This window comes from Oryzias latipes, chromosome 19 (assembly GCF_002234675.1).
Source record: "Oryzias latipes chromosome 19, ASM223467v1".
In the NCBI taxonomy this organism is placed as follows: domain Eukaryota; kingdom Metazoa; phylum Chordata; class Actinopteri; order Beloniformes; family Adrianichthyidae; genus Oryzias; species Oryzias latipes.
Genome location: NC_019877.2, coordinates 5,124,736 through 5,140,318, shown reverse-complemented (window position 1 = coordinate 5,140,318; position 15,583 = coordinate 5,124,736). Strand labels below are relative to the sequence as shown.

Genomic DNA, 15,583 nt, shown 5'->3' with positions numbered 1-15,583 from the left:
AGGATGTCTGGGACCAAGCAGAGACTAGATGACTGTACCCCCACCCCCAAATGATCTGTAGAACTGCTAGCACATGTGGAAGAGTGGAACGCCTCAGAACAACATCATGAGGCTAGTGAGGAGCATGAGACGTCGCTGTCAAGTTGTCATTGAGGCAAATAGCGAAAAAAGCCGCAATTGACATGGTCAGCTTTGGTTATTTAGGGCTTTCTTTATAATTGTCTTAAGTTTTGGGGTGATATTGATAAATATCAAACTAATGAAAATAGTGTTGCTTCTTCCTGTTGTCTTTAAAGTATCAAACAAACAAATATACAAGCGAACAAATAAATAAACAGAAACTTAAAACCCAACCCCAAATGATCAAAAACCAACAATCCACATAATCCAGTTCCAAAATGTAATCTAACGTGCTGTCCAGCTGTTTTAAACAGCACTGCATCACTGTGTTTTAGCTTTTGTATGGGGAATAAAACATATTTACTCTCATGTGTAAATTTTAAGTGGCTGCCTAAATTCCTTCATCATTAGCAAATGGAAAAAAATAATGCTTCACATCTGTTCTGAATGTAAACTAGGAGAGGAGCAAACGGGGGCTCAATTTCAATGTATTTTCCAGCTGTGGCCTCAACAAATCCCACTTTTCCGCCCAGAAGTCCAGATTCCGGACTTTGCAAACCTCTGCCTCACAACTTTGAGCAAGATATGCTAACAAAACTGATCAAAGCTGCCTGCTGTTCTTCTTTCAAGCGTCAAGACGCAACCAGTACCGGAAAAAGAAAAAACATTTTCAAAATAAAATATTTCTAATTGTGAAAGATTCATACAAATGTTCAATCCACCTAAAACGTTTTATTATTCCATAACATGGTCAATTTAAATTGTATTTTTTGTGTAATGTGTGTTTTTATTATCATCATATTACTTTTTAATAGTTTTTTTTTCAATAATTGTTTTATTAAACAGTGTCAAGCAGATTTTATTGACATTTTAATAATAAAAAAGAGTAAATAATATAATACATTTGCCAAATAACCAAACCCATTACATGCCTTTTAGTTATGTTGTATTGTAAAAGAATGCATTGTATAAAATAAAATAAAAACATTTTAAAAACATGTATGATAGCAACAATAATATTTTATTTACCTATTTATCATTGTCAATCATTTATTTATGCTTTGGTTTTATCACAATATTTTTTCGTAATATGTTTGCTTTCGTGGTTTTAAAAAAATTAGCAAGAAAAAAATAAAAAGCACCCTTTTTTATTAATTGCAATACATTTCCATTCCCCATCCTTCAATTTTTTTTGCAATCCTTTATCCATACTTTTTTTAACAATAAAATAAAAAATAATCTGAAACTAACTAAAGTAATAAAAAACGCTTTTTAAACAACACAATTTCTTATCTGCTCTGGTCTTGTGACGTCGACCTTTATTGTGAAAGTTTGTACCGGAAGTAGCTGCGTCAGTGCGTCACTCTTGCTGAGGACACTTGTTGAACGCGGCAGGCAGAGGAAACCGCCCATCCAGCTCAGTTTAAGGTTTCTGCAGCACACGAGGACAACTCATGCACTAAGATTTTTATTTTTACCAGAACCTTCAGAAATTACCGGACTATTTTATTCTCCGTGGAATCGTTTCTAAAACCACTAAAACGCTTCAGACTAGGAGTATATTCGCTGAAAAATAACTCAATAAATCATCCAAAGCTCTCAGAATGTCTACCGAGGAGGCTCCAGCTCAGCAGCAGCAGGTGAAGAAGCCCGACGAACCGCCTCCTGCAGCCGCGGAGGGGCCGCAGGAGTCCGCCGGCGGTGGTGGCGGCAGCCCCGCAGCCGAGGAGAAGACTCTCTCCAACCGCGCGCTGGTCCTGACGGGGTACGGAGGCTACGACAAGATCAAGCTGCAGGAGAAGCCGCTGAAGAGCCCGCAGCTGCAGCCGGGAGAGGTGCTGGTGCGCGTCAAGGCGTGCGGCTTGAACTTCGCTGAGCTGCTGGGCAAACAGGGTCTGTACGAGCTGCTGCCCTCCCCGCCCGTGGTTCTGGGGATGGAGGGCTCGGGGGTCGTTGAAGCCGTCGGAGAGGATGTGAAGGACAGGAAAGTGAGTTAAAATCCCGCTGAAATACTTTCACACGCAAATTCCAGGGAAGCGTCGGGCCAGGGGCCCTGGAGCTGTGAGGGCCCCTAAAGCAGTGTCTTTTTTTATTTTTACATCAGAATTAAGACAGTCAACCACCTACTGTTGTTTAAAAAGATTTTTATTAAAATAAAAATCATTTTTTTTTCTTTTTCGTCATCTATAGAGCCAGCATGTGCACCTATTGAGTCAAAGTACTACTCCAATCATTTTGGATCTATTTCAAAGCATTCCTAGTGGTATTTTATTTATGATTATGTTGTTTTTAGCCAAAATTAAGCTGTCAGTTTCTAGGACTTTTGATTTGTGGGGGACCGTTCCCCATACCTATAACTGAGAGCTCTCTGTTTACAACCTTTTTAAACGAAGGTGTGTTACTGTTACCATTGGTATATCCTCTTGGCATCAGATGTTTCTAATCACATTCTTGGCCTCAGGTGTTATAACAAGAATAAGCTGCTCCTAGAAGCTCAATGTGAAAGGATCTCATCAACTGCAATAGGTAACACTTCTGCTGATTCGCTCTGGCGACCCCTGAAGGGATGTGCTAAAGCTGAAAGACGAAGCAGAGCTTCAGCCATGTAATCTGACAGTAGCCATGGTGGAGCAGCTGCATCATGTGATGGTGACAAACACGCCACGGCTGGCATAGAGCGACGGAGAGATGTTCTTCTGCAAGAAGAACGATGCTTCTTTGAAAATCTGATGGATGAGTCTAGGTTTAGAGGTTGCCAGGACAACGGTACCCGTCTGATTGAATTCTATTAATAGAGCCTGGAGGAAGTAGCATTATGATGTGGGGTTTGGCCTAAACCTTCAGGTCAGTCAAAGTAATGCTTCAACATACTCAATATTTAGGCTATAAAACCCAAGTTTTTATTCTGGATGGTTATTTAACATATTTTTAAGGTTTGCTTTGTGAGGTTTAGTGCCATCTAGTGGTGCGACTGAGATGCCCTCGTTAGAAGCTTCCCTTTTCGAATTAAAAGATGTTTCACTAACAAGACCAAAAACCTCACACCAATAACAGAGAATTCGAATTCTTGTCTATCAAACATTCTTTTTATTTTTTTTATTTTAATAACATATCCTTTTAGAAGCTGACTGCTCTCTGTCTGAGTGCCGGCAGGACTTTTTTTCTGCCTCCCTGCATTCCTGTTCTCCCAGGAATCCTCTGGAGGGATCAGTTTTGGAGAGAAGCTTTAAAACTCAAAGCCCTGGCTCGGAAAATAAAAAGAAATACCACCTGGGAGCAAAAACATAATAAACCCGGAAGGTAAGATAACGTTAGGCGATTGAATATTTTGTAGGAGCAACACGGAAAGATGCTGAAAAGTTTCTGGAGGGAGAGAAAACGAAGCTTGTCAGGATGACGACTGCTGGGTGTGGCGGCTCAAAAAATACAACAAAACTCTTGGGATCCAGACTGACTGTATGGATTTTCCCCGATTCCCTCTCCAGCTTCTCTGCAGCAGATGTTGCAGAGCCAGATAACAGCTGTCACTCCTTAAATTATCTTTCTGGGAGGCGGCGTCGATGGTTTCAGCACCAAACTATTCCAGCCGCCTTCCTTCTGTTTGATCCCAGCATGTTAAACAATCTTTCCAGTGCAAATTTTTCCATTTATTGTTGTAAACTATGAACATATTTACGTCTCACTGTTTATACTATCAATTTTGTGGAGTTTTTTTTTTTCTTTTAGGGGCAGCATTTTCAAGACAGATCATATTTTTTTGCAGAGATTTTGGCTTCTAAGTAAAAGCAGAGGAGAAGTTTATGACTGCAGTTGTGTTTCAGGCTTAATAGTTGTCACTTTGTTGATGTACGTTACTGGTATTTGGCACAAAAACACTCGCCAGAAAGTCCTAGCCCTCCATTCTCAGCGTGCTGTAATCAAAACTCAAGTTATTTCTCCTGCACGGATGCTAATATGGACAGCAGCCGTAGAGATGTTTTTGAGAGTCTGTCCTGAAATGAAGGAGGTTTTTAAACACACATGTGCGTTAAAGGTGCAGCACTTCAACACGTCTTTTGTTTTTGCATTCTTTGTGTTGCATCTGTGAGTGTGTCATCTGTCTAATGTCACGGGTTCTGCGCCACAGGAAGTCATGCAGCTCAAACATCTCAGAGCTGTTTTTAAGAGGAAGCAGTGGAGCTGTTGCAATCTGATCACACTTTTCCTGTGGCCTTCTCCGTGTAGGAAGCGTTTTTTTCCCCCCCCTTAAAAAATCTACAGTGATGGAGTCCCTTTGGGAATGAGACACCAGACACACAATTACCAGTAATTCCCCCCAAAAATAAGAGCAATCTGAGGAACAAGACGTGATATTTTGAGTGTAAATTGGTCACACTGAGTCTCTTAGAGTTGACTTTTTAAAGCATTTTTAGCATATTATTAACACCCCCGAATGCATTAAATACATCTGAATTTTCACGATGCACATTTCCAAAAAGGCTTTCTCCAAATCTTGAGTGTTTTTTTTTGTTTTTTTCTGTCCACCGGCTGCTGTTTCCTGTGGTACAGGATATTTTCAAACAGGAACAGGACGGAGAGAAAGAATGCTGCTTAAAATGGAAGCTAGAAGGTTTTGGACTGCAATGATGGTTCAAACACTCCTAAAGTGACCCTGCTGTGACCTGTGTCCTCCCGTCTTCTGCTTCAGGTGGGGGATCGCGTTATTGCCATGAACCGCAGCGGCATGTGGCAGGAGTGGGTGGTTGTCCCTGCTCAGAGGACCTTCCCCATGCCTGAGGAGATGAGCTTTGAGGAAGCTGCTGCTCTTCCCATAAACTACATGACGGCGTACATGATGCTCTTTGAAATGGCCAACCTCAGGCCTGGAAAAAGCGTCCTAATTCACATGGCAGCAGGTGGGGGAGCGTGCACCGCCGTCGCTTTTTTAGGGTGCAGCGGCAAACTCGCTCACCAAAAAATGTTCAGAAAATTCCGAAAAACTAAACAAATATTGGAAAAATCAAGTGCTGATGTTGGAGTTACTATCAGAACTCAATATAACTTAAAAAAACAAAAAAACTGCAGAATAACTTTTTATTTTTTTGGAACTTATGTATCCCAACATTTTTCCTGGTTGCAGTTTTTCTGGTTATAAATCCATTAAAAAAACAAATATTTTATATCTGTTTAAGCTACAATAAACCCAATGAATAATTAGTTTAAATGGAAAAAGTCCTCATTACAGCCCTCTGACTTTCATTATTATGGACATTATTCTTAGAAAGCGAAGAATGTTGATGTGGAATGAAAACCTTGGCTTCCAATCCATAAAAAAACACACATTGTTTTGTTTTAGGTACAATAAATCAAATTTGTACCAGTTTAGTGCAAAAAAGTCCTTATTACGACCCCTTGAGGTGCATTATTTTGTAAATTATTCTTGGAAAGCCGTTGGATGACTTGGCAAAAGTGAAACGTTGCACATTGGTGACCGTCAATAGATTTTAAAAATCACACTCTTTTTTTGGTATAGGTACAATAAACCCAATTGTTTATCAGTTTAAAGAGGAAAAGTTATCACTACTACTTCTTGAGTTACCTCATTGTTTAAAGTTTTTATTAGAAAGCCTCATGTTCTGAAGTTTGATGATGTGGAAAAGCCATTGCACCACAACCTAACTACTACATATTTCTGTGTTTTCGGTACAGTAAACCCAAATAACAAAGATGAAACAGAGAAAAGGTCATCACTACAACAACATATCATGTAAATTGTTCTTAGAAAGCTGTGAGCTTTGAAGTTGGATGTCATGGCAGAAAGCAGACATACTAAAATAGTAATCCTTTTAATAAAACACACATTTTTCTACGTTTTAGGTACAATAAAGGCTATTAATAATCATATTAAAGAGAAAAAGTTTCTCTAAATGTGACATGATTTTGTAAAATGGTTCTGAAGTTGGATGATGTTGAAGGAGAGTTAACGGTCAAATATTGGTGAATGTGAACAGTCACACGCTCGCTCGCTCCCTGCAAGTCTCTAATGGCGCTCTTTGATGCAGGCGCATTTTTGTGGTAGGAAACTATCAGCCTGGGGGCCACGGGGTCAGTGGGAGGGACCAACGGCTATCATTATCCAACACAAGTTGGTTTAGAAATACGTAGCGTTAGAAACCAGATTTATTTTCTTCTTTAGAAGTTTTTTAAAACACTTTATTTTGTTTAATACAACTTTTAATGAATCTATTAAAAGATCAAAGATAATCTCTTAATTTAACAATTAACAACATTAAAAGAAGCAAAATGGAAACTGCTGCTGAAGGGCAAGCAGCCTGACGCCCAGAAAAGAAGATGAGGAGCTGATAAAACCTGTTAGGGACGGCGTGCATCAGTTATCCATCACACAGTAATTACATTCATTAGGTAAGAGGTCATGTTTATTCAGATAAACTACTGCTTTATGCTTTAAAATGAAAGCCATGCATCAAAATGTAGTCATTTGCTACTTATTACTTTTTAAATTTCCACCTGAATTGTTTTTTACGTTCATCTACATCTTGGCATAAAAAGGCTGCGCAGACCTGCGGATGAAATCTCCTAAGAATCATCAGTCTGACCTTTCTGACCTTTAGTCTCCTGCTTTCAAAGGCTTTATTTAGAGAGGTCAGATGTGTGAGTCAGCCTCATGAGACTATGGGTTACCAGGAGTTTAGCTGGTGAAAGTTGTGCAACGACAAACCAGACACTTTGCTGAAACGTCGCAAAATCGACCAGGAGGAAGTAGAAAAAGTTTTTTGCTCTTTTACATACCAAAGTAAATGTCAGATAAATGACAGAAACAATGAATAATAATAAAGTAATTGTGTATTTTTTATTTTCTTGCCCAGACACAAAAAAATCTTTTATTTTAATTACAAATTAATTTTAATTTGCATTTTTTTTCTTGTCATAATTTGGTTAAATCTTTACAAGTTATAACTTAAAAGTTAAATCTACAAAAACCTGCTTTTCATTCATGGACATTTAAAAAAAAACATTTTCTTTTATCTAAGATGATTAAATTAGTGGTAAAACAAGAAAAGTGCACGCCATAGTTGACTTTACTAAAAAAAACCATCCCTTTTAAGAATAGACATTTACACATTTGCCTCCGTTTTCATCATTCAAACTCTGAAATACGTTTCCCAAGCATCATATAAGCGTGTGTGTGTGTCTGCTGTGTGCACGTGTGCAGGCGGCGTCGGCGTTGCTGCCACCCAGCTGTGTCAGACGGTGAAGGATGTGACCGTCTTCGGAACGGCATCCGCCTCCAAGCACGAGGTCATCTCTCAAGGAGGGGTCACGCACCCCATCGATTACCGCACCAAAGATTACGTGACGGAGATTCGCAAAGTTAGCCCGAAGGGTAAAGAGGGAAAAAAAAGTACATTCTAAAATAACTGGGATGTAAAAGTTTCATCCCTGAACTCGTGGTTTTCTGTGACAGGCGTGGATATCGTGCTTGACCCTCTCGGTGGCTCTGACACCCAAAAAGGCTTCAGTTTACTGAAACCTCTGGGGATCCTTATAGTCTTTGGTAAGTCATATTCACTAACTTCTTATTTTATTCCTGAAATGAAGTTAGTTTGTGATTTTGTTATACCTTTCTATGTCAGGGGTCTGGAACCTGAGGCTCTGGAGCCACAGGAGATCTCTTTAAATGTATTTTTTAATTTATTTTATTCAACGACCTCTATTAGTCTTAACCTACGGTAAGACTACTCTTTCTGGGTTCGCATTAAAAGAATACATGCCTTGATACACAAAATCATAAAAAAACAACATCAAAATACATAAAAAACGTCAAAGAACCAATACATGGGAAACGTATAAATTCAAAATGAAACCCAAAAACGAAATTAAGAGAAACCGTATTATTGAAAATAAATGCGTCAGTTGTGGAGTGAATTATGAATTATACATTTTTTTAGATAAGCTTTGAAACTATTATGTCATTTTGCCTCTGTGATTTCTAAAGGCAGTATGTAATTAACTTAAATATGACAGTTGTTTTGAGGGCATTGGTTCATGGGAGTGTGAGAGGAAAAGGAACAGAAGCTTGTGTAACCCTTATGCTGTCCTAGGCACTTTAACATTGGGAGTTGGGTCATCTAGACCCACTAGACGGTGCGCTAAACCTTTTTTTTTTTTAAATGAGTTGTGATCTTCACTGTTGTCCATGGATTACATGAAATCTTTCCACCTTTATCCACCTTTTTCATGGTAGGGAGAACACGTCAATGTAAGGGTGGGGTCATCTAAGATAGCACAAGGGTTAGTGTTAAAATGATGTCTTATTGGTAGGCAGCAGCTGTAAAAACACTTAAAGGGTTTGTGCAGGGCCCAGATTTTATGCAGAAACCCAATCAGACTGTCCTGAACCAGAGCTGTGACGTGTGGGATTTTTGATCACCATGGTGATGAAACAGCAGGAGTCGCGGTTTGGCGGTTAACCCCCCCGCGCCAAACACAAAATCCCCCAGCGGCTGCGTCGCAAATGAATACAATTGATGATTACAACGCAGTAGTCTTTATTACTTTATCACTTTAATTTACAAATAACAGTAACAACTAACTACTACCTATCTAACTAATGAACTAACTATATAATTGTTGTAGGATGAGTATGTGTATGTGTGTCAGCGCGCTGCGTGTGTAGGAGTGAGTGAGAGCGCGCACAGGTGTTGGGGGTGTGTGTTCATGTTTGTTGTTACGGAGTGAAGGAGAACAGTAATAAAAGGTTTCCCCCAGAAGAACAGTGATTGATTCTTTATTAAACAGCTCTGGAGTAGAGCTGTGACGGTGTGGGATTTTTGATCACCGTGGTGATGAAGCAGCAAAACACAAAATCCTCCGGCGGGCGGCCGCGTCGCGCACTTGAGAACGCACGCAGCTTGTACTGGACATGAATATTCCCCCAGAAGCCTTTGAAGTTGGCTCCTCTGCCTTTATATCCCTGAGGGACCCACGACAATGTAGAACCTAGTAACATACATTTAGTTTTCAAAACATTCTCCTTTAACTTCTTCTCCACAACCCACTCAGATATTGACATTAACTCCTGCTGTAGCACGCCATTGATCTGATTGAAGCTAGCAGCTTTGCTGCTTTTTTTCCAGTTGTACTTTGTGTTTGTCTAAATGTTGGGACACTTCATGGCTATGAGCGTTTGGATAAGTGAGGATGGCAGTTTTCAGAACGAAAGCATAAAAAAATCCAAGCTTTTTTGACAAAAATATAAAATAATCAAAGATGGAGTTATAAAGAATTAAACGTTTCAGAGTTTTAAATGTCTAATATTCACAGAAATGAGAAGAAAACTCTTTTGTTATGAATCCATTTTTTAAAAACTATTTAAGGCTCTATATTGTGCATTAAAAAAAAAACTGGCATGCATGTTTCTTTAAAAAAGATTAACAATATTTTACCCAAATATTTTACCTAAATTTTATTACTTTCTTATATTTTGTTCAAAACTTTTAAAATGGACTAACTCCTATATTTCGACTTAAAACATTTCATTTTTCTGCTTTTCTAAAAATAAAAACAAGCAAAAATCAATGTAAGTGTGCACACACTTCCCTTCTGTTAACCAGAAAAAGTTCTTGGTTCCATCCTGACTCCAGGTGCAGCCAACTGTGTGACGGGCCAGAAGAAGAACCTTTTTGCCATGGCGAAAACCTGGTACAACCAGCTGTCCCTCAACACCATGAAGCTGATGCAGACCAACAAGGCCATCTCCGGCTTTCACCTGGGCTACATCTCTGACGAGGAGCTCTTTGAGAGGACCCTGACCAGTCTGCTGGAGCTCTACCGGCAGGGAAAGATCAAGCCCCGCATCGACTCCTGCTATCACTTCGAGGAGGTCGGTTTGTCTTATGGCGGTTTTCTTCTCCTGCTTGTGGGATTTGGATTTTTGCGAATGGTTCAGTTTGTTGTAATCTGTCATGGAATATCTTAACTCCTAAATTTAAATTGTGTCTTTTCTGTTGGTTTTATCTCATAGCAACCAGTGTAATGTTTGGTCACCTGGGGGTGACGAACAGATCTATGTAATTTTTAGAAGAATCTGCAAAAGTACATTTTTAGATTTCCTTGGCAACAGATGTTTTTTCTTTTGTTAACTATTCCCACTTTCCTAATATGGTCATATTGTATGTTGAGACAGCCATTCATGTATTGAATTTTTTTTTTTTGCAATATTCTGGTAAAAAAAACTGTGCGAGCAACAGGGACACACCACATTTGCGTGCTCGCCACCCAAACGCAGTTCAGAATCAACAAAATTTTAAAACCAGCATCTTTTTCCCAAGTAGCTTCCCACAGATATTCCAGAAATTATAAGGCAATAGATCCAAATCTTTACTTTTGTAGAACGTATTACCGTAATTCATTCTTTAAAAAAATTCAAGATGGCGGGCTTTTCTCCAGGTCAAAGGTCAACATTGTAAGCCATCACTCGCACCAAATCTTTCTTTTTTCCATATTGTGGAAAAATATAAAAATCGTCAAATTTCACACTTTCCCACAAAATGTTTTAGAGTGCTGGCGGGGGCCAAATTTTGGCTCAAAGGCACGGTAAAAAGAAGGTTTGCAAAACAAGTCTGGTCTTTGCAGTCCTGGACTGCTGCAAGTTATTTATCCTATAATCATAATTTTATAAATATGACAATCACCTGGATGAAAAGAAATGCATCTTTAACCTGCAAAGTAGACGAAAACTTTTGTTTTTTTCCGTCAAAACCTTCAAACAGACTTATCTTGGCGAGATGTTTAGAAAACAGTTTCCTGAAGGTTAAGGGTTTTTATCAAATACTAAAAATAAATATATATATAAATAAAGTATTTTATTTTCATTTATTTTAAACTCAAGGAATCTTGTTGTTATTTTTATATTTTTCTCTCATCTGCTCCTGTCTTACATCTTCTATTTCACTCACTAATATCCTGAGAAAAGTAAATTAACTGTCAAACGAAAGGAGCTGTTTGGTTTTATTTTGTTGGGATAAAGTTTCTTGCTTTCTGTTATTTTTCCTTCCCTGCTCCTATCCTCGTTTCCCAGCAGGCGCCATAGGCAAAATTCCATCGGTTCATGCACAGACTTGTCTACTCTCTCGGGGAAAAGCCTTTCTAATAAAGATTTCCCACATTTCCATGTAAAAAGGAAGTCACTTTTATCTTTATTTTTTCTCATTTCTTTAGGTGGCTGAAGCCATGAGACGCATGCACGAACGTCAGAACATCGGGAAGGTCGTCCTCCTTCCTGAACCCAAGAAGAAGGAGGAGAAGTCTGAGGTTGATGCTGCAGAAAACGTAGAGAAAAACGAAGCTGCTGTCAGTGAAAAGAAGGAGGAGGAAGAGGAGGAGGAGGTCAAAGCAGAAAACTGAGCGAGGGGGTCTTTACACACTTGGTTCACAGGTTTGTTGACACTTTCAAAAATGGGGGAGAAAACACATGAAATGTCTTGAATTCTCAGATTTGTCAGTATTTTTTAAATGTTTCCAGTGGACGTTTTTTTTCTGTGCAATATGTCAATAATTCAGTGTTTTTTATTTGCTTGTTTTGGTCATGCTTTTTCACAATAAATGTTTACTCTATGCGTTGATGCAACATCAGAAGAAATGTGTGTTTATATTGACAACCGAGAAACACAACTGGAGCGACCTTAACAGACCCACTCCGATCGTCTTCTGAGGTTTTTGTGGTCTTCATTGTGACGATGCAGTTTTTAGCCAAAATTTAAAAGCTTGTGTCAGACATAGTCTCTGCAGAGCAGCAGTAGTTCATTAGCAATTATCCTCAGAGTTGTGTGGCCAGTAGAGCAACCCCGCCCCCTTTCCCGTCCCAGTTACTAAGAGCTCAGAGCGGCGAGCTTTAGACCCAACCAACTTTTTTTCTACATCACAAATACAATCTTTTTCAAACTGTCGCAACCATATGAAAAAAGAAATACTCAGAAATGCAACTTTTAGCTTAATTTGCTTAATATATGTTCTCCATCATCAGAACGATGCCACAAGAACATGTTATAACGCCAAAAACACGCATTTTATCAGAGTGGGTTCAATGACAACTAACATTGGGATGTAGCAGCATTTATAAAACAAACCTACTTTAAGTCAGATCCAGCATAGTAATGTTTATATTAACATACAAATTATGTTCTGTCATATAAACTAAATAAAAAAACAATAAAAATGTAAGAACACATCAGGAAACACTACTACTAAAATAAATAAAACACTTGGATCCTTCGCAAAGCTAAACCAGTATTTGTTTAAACATTTTTTGCATATTCTTTATCAAAACTCAACATAATGTTTAGGAAGCTGATAAAAGTGCAAATATTTCAATCCAAAGATAAATAAATTGTGATTGTGATAAATCAACATTTTTTAGAATGTTTGGAGAGTTTGAGGAAAGTTCAGGTCATTTTTCTTCACTTTTTTGTGCCAAACCAGGCGATCTTTGGTAACAATCGGATGGACTTCCCGTTTTTTTGGCAGTTGCTCGTGGATTTCCTTTGAAAGAATGGCACGGAGCACCTTTTGGGAAGCTTTATTCCTTTAGTTTTACTTCGTTTTGACCGTTTTTTTTCCGTGTTTTTCTTTATTTTCTCTCCCTGAAGCTAAAGGAGCGTTGGATGTTTTTGTTGCTTTGCAATTACAAACCATGCTTTAGTGGAATCCGATGACCACGTTTTCTATTGTTTTTTTTTCTGCTTGGAAAGCTGGAAGCTTGTGATTAACTTGGATTTGCTCATTCCAGCTTTTTATTTTTATTTTTTTAATTACGAGCATAACCGAAATACACAATCTGGTTGAGAAGAATTGACTCAGGAGCTTTTTGCCTTGGATGTAATCCAACACCGTGACGCAGATGATAGAAGCAGAGCACTAACGTCTGCTCCGACCACACGTCCAACCCCTCACATTCCTCTGTCGTCATCCCCCCACTCTCTGCTGCCTTATGTCTCCCAAACTTCCAAATGAGCTCCCCAGATATTGTTTTATGTTTGTGACGATCTGTTCTTTTGGACAAAAGTTAAGTTTGACTTTTCAGTGTCTAAAAATCTGAGGTGTTAACCAAAGTCATCCACTAATGCTTTTCTTATTGCTTTAATATGTTTTTTTATATTTTTTTATGACTAATGCATGCTTTATTTTTCAAATAAAACACTTAGAAGCATAGTCAAATTAAAACTCTTTTCATTATGTATTAATGTTTAATGGGGCCATCTGGTGGTCAGATGAAGTACTACACCCTTTCCTAAAGTTGTTTTAGTTGTGCACCACCATTAAAAAAATTAAATTTATGAAGTAAAATAAATGCATTAGTAATGGGTAAGTTAGTTTAAATAGAGTTTTATGTTTTTCTTTTTTTATATCCACAACACTGTAATCATAAAAAAGTGAAATCCAACATTTTATGTACATTTTATCCAAAAGTTCCTTTCCTGTACTGAGCCTTAAAGGTGTGTGGTATACATTTTCGTCTTTTTCTCATGTATTTCTGCATTGATGTCACTGCAGGTTTTTTCACCCTCATTTTTTTTATTCTTATAAACACTTTTTATGGCCTTCTGTCTTCACATGGCACTGACTTGTCTGCATCATTAAACTGTTCTCTGCTCGGAAGTTTCTGGATTCCTCTACAGTATTTCAACACATCTGTGTAGTAATGAGCCAGTTATTCAAAGTAAAAGTCTGTAACCTGTTTTCAGCTTGGCTTTTATTTTGATAATTATGTACGTCAATGGTGTTACAGAAGGAGGCTTCTGCCTGAACGCAGCTTTGCCTCTACAGCACTTTGTGCTTTTGAAATAGAAGTTTCGCTCCAATTTCTCAATGTTTTCAACTGCAACTTTTTTTATAAAGCTCCTTTAACACTCAGATTTGTATGAAATAAATCTCAAAATAAGAGGAAAAGCAACAAATTTGTAGAACTAAAATAGAAAAAAATCTGATCTAGAAACATTAACATCTCAAACAAAGTGTGAAACCAAATAAAGTGAACGTTAAGATGTGATTTAAACCTATTAGATGAGTTAAAATGAAGAAAAGGCATCTCACTAACTTTTCTGGCTGGCGATAAAAGAATGTTCTCAGCTCAGGCATACTTTTGGTGTCGTTTTTTTAAAACATCCGTTTCTCTTCTGAATAAAGCCTAAAAACGATGAATTTTTGATTAAATCAAGAACCAATGACTTAAAATCTATGTTCTGCATGTTGTAACAGGCAGTACTTGTGTAAATTGTGTAAAAATAACCTTACATCAGAGGGATCAAAGCTGTTTTTCCAGTTTGTGAGGATTGACAGATAACCCCATTGAACTTCACTAACAGTTTTATTGGTCCTGACTTTAGGCATAACTTGCGGCAGGAAAAATATTATAGAAAAGAAGTTTAGCTTTTAAAAAAAAAAACTGTTTTGCAATAAAACAACAATATTTTTCAAAAAGCAAAAAGAGAATAGAATATCAGGACTAATTGCTCATATATAAACTGATGTTTTATTGGTATTGACGTTGACTCGTGAGGGCCGTTTACCTAAACATTCTTTAACATTTTTGTCAGAAACTAAATCCATTTTGCAGATTCTGTAGACATATTATTCTGTTAGTTAACCAGGGTGAGCTGAAGGTTAGTTTCTGTGAGCATCAACTTCAAGGATGCTGTTCTTCCAGCAGAAGGCTTCCTATGCACAGAACAAATTAGTTACTCCTCGTTCATAAATGTGTTATTAAAATATAATAAATTATGCTATAACAGTTATTTTATAAATTACCGGTATGTTATAACGGTTATTTTAAATAATTTTCATTAAAAAAATCAAAGTAGTTATTCTTTTATTCAGGATTTAATACAATTGTGTAATAGTTTTTTTTTTTAATTTAAGCAGACAGTCTATTGCTGAAAAACTAAAAGTCTTTCATGTGAATTTTCTTCCCTATGATTATGAAACCAACACAGACATTGTTTATGTTTAACATATACATGGCTACATTAAAAACAATCATACTCAAAAAATCTGTACAGTATTTGGCATATTTACTATTAAACTTTCAATTTAAATTTATTTGCAGCTATAAAGAGCGTATCAAATGATTAAAATGTTTTAATTTTCTTAATATTTGTATTTAAAAGTTAATTTAGCAAAAAATAGCTTGATGGCTGTTTTGCCACTGTTTATAACAGCTCAAGAAATCTAATGCAGAAATGAAAAAAATGTATATATTTCCATTGTGCATCTATTTGTTACACAAAAGCTGTGTTTGTTTCACAACTCTGATGGAATGTGTGACATTCATTCATAAAGGCTCCCAAAATAATGACAGTCCAACTGCTACAAATTAAAAATGATCATGTTTCAAACACGAACAAGCAAGAATCAGTTTTGGTTGCCTGTTTTTACTTTTACAACAGGTTGAGAAATAAATCTTTTT

The 15,583-nt window shown here is 37.5% G+C and overlaps 1 protein-coding gene across 1 annotated transcript; it reads left to right on the top strand.

The window, feature by feature from the left end:
- Nucleotides 1-1,487: 1,487 nt before the first annotated feature.
- On the top strand, nt 1,488-13,855 carry vat1 (vesicle amine transport 1). The gene is made up of 6 exons (XM_004080240.4): nt 1,488-2,108; nt 4,808-5,015; nt 7,334-7,504; nt 7,586-7,675; nt 9,765-10,003; nt 11,341-13,855. Exons 1-6 carry the CDS (start codon nt 1,725-1,727, stop codon nt 11,524-11,526), a joined length of 1,278 nt encoding a protein of 425 aa, XP_004080288.1. The 5' UTR covers nt 1,488-1,724; the 3' UTR covers nt 11,527-13,855.
- The last annotated feature ends 1,728 nt before the right edge of the window (nt 13,856-15,583 follow it).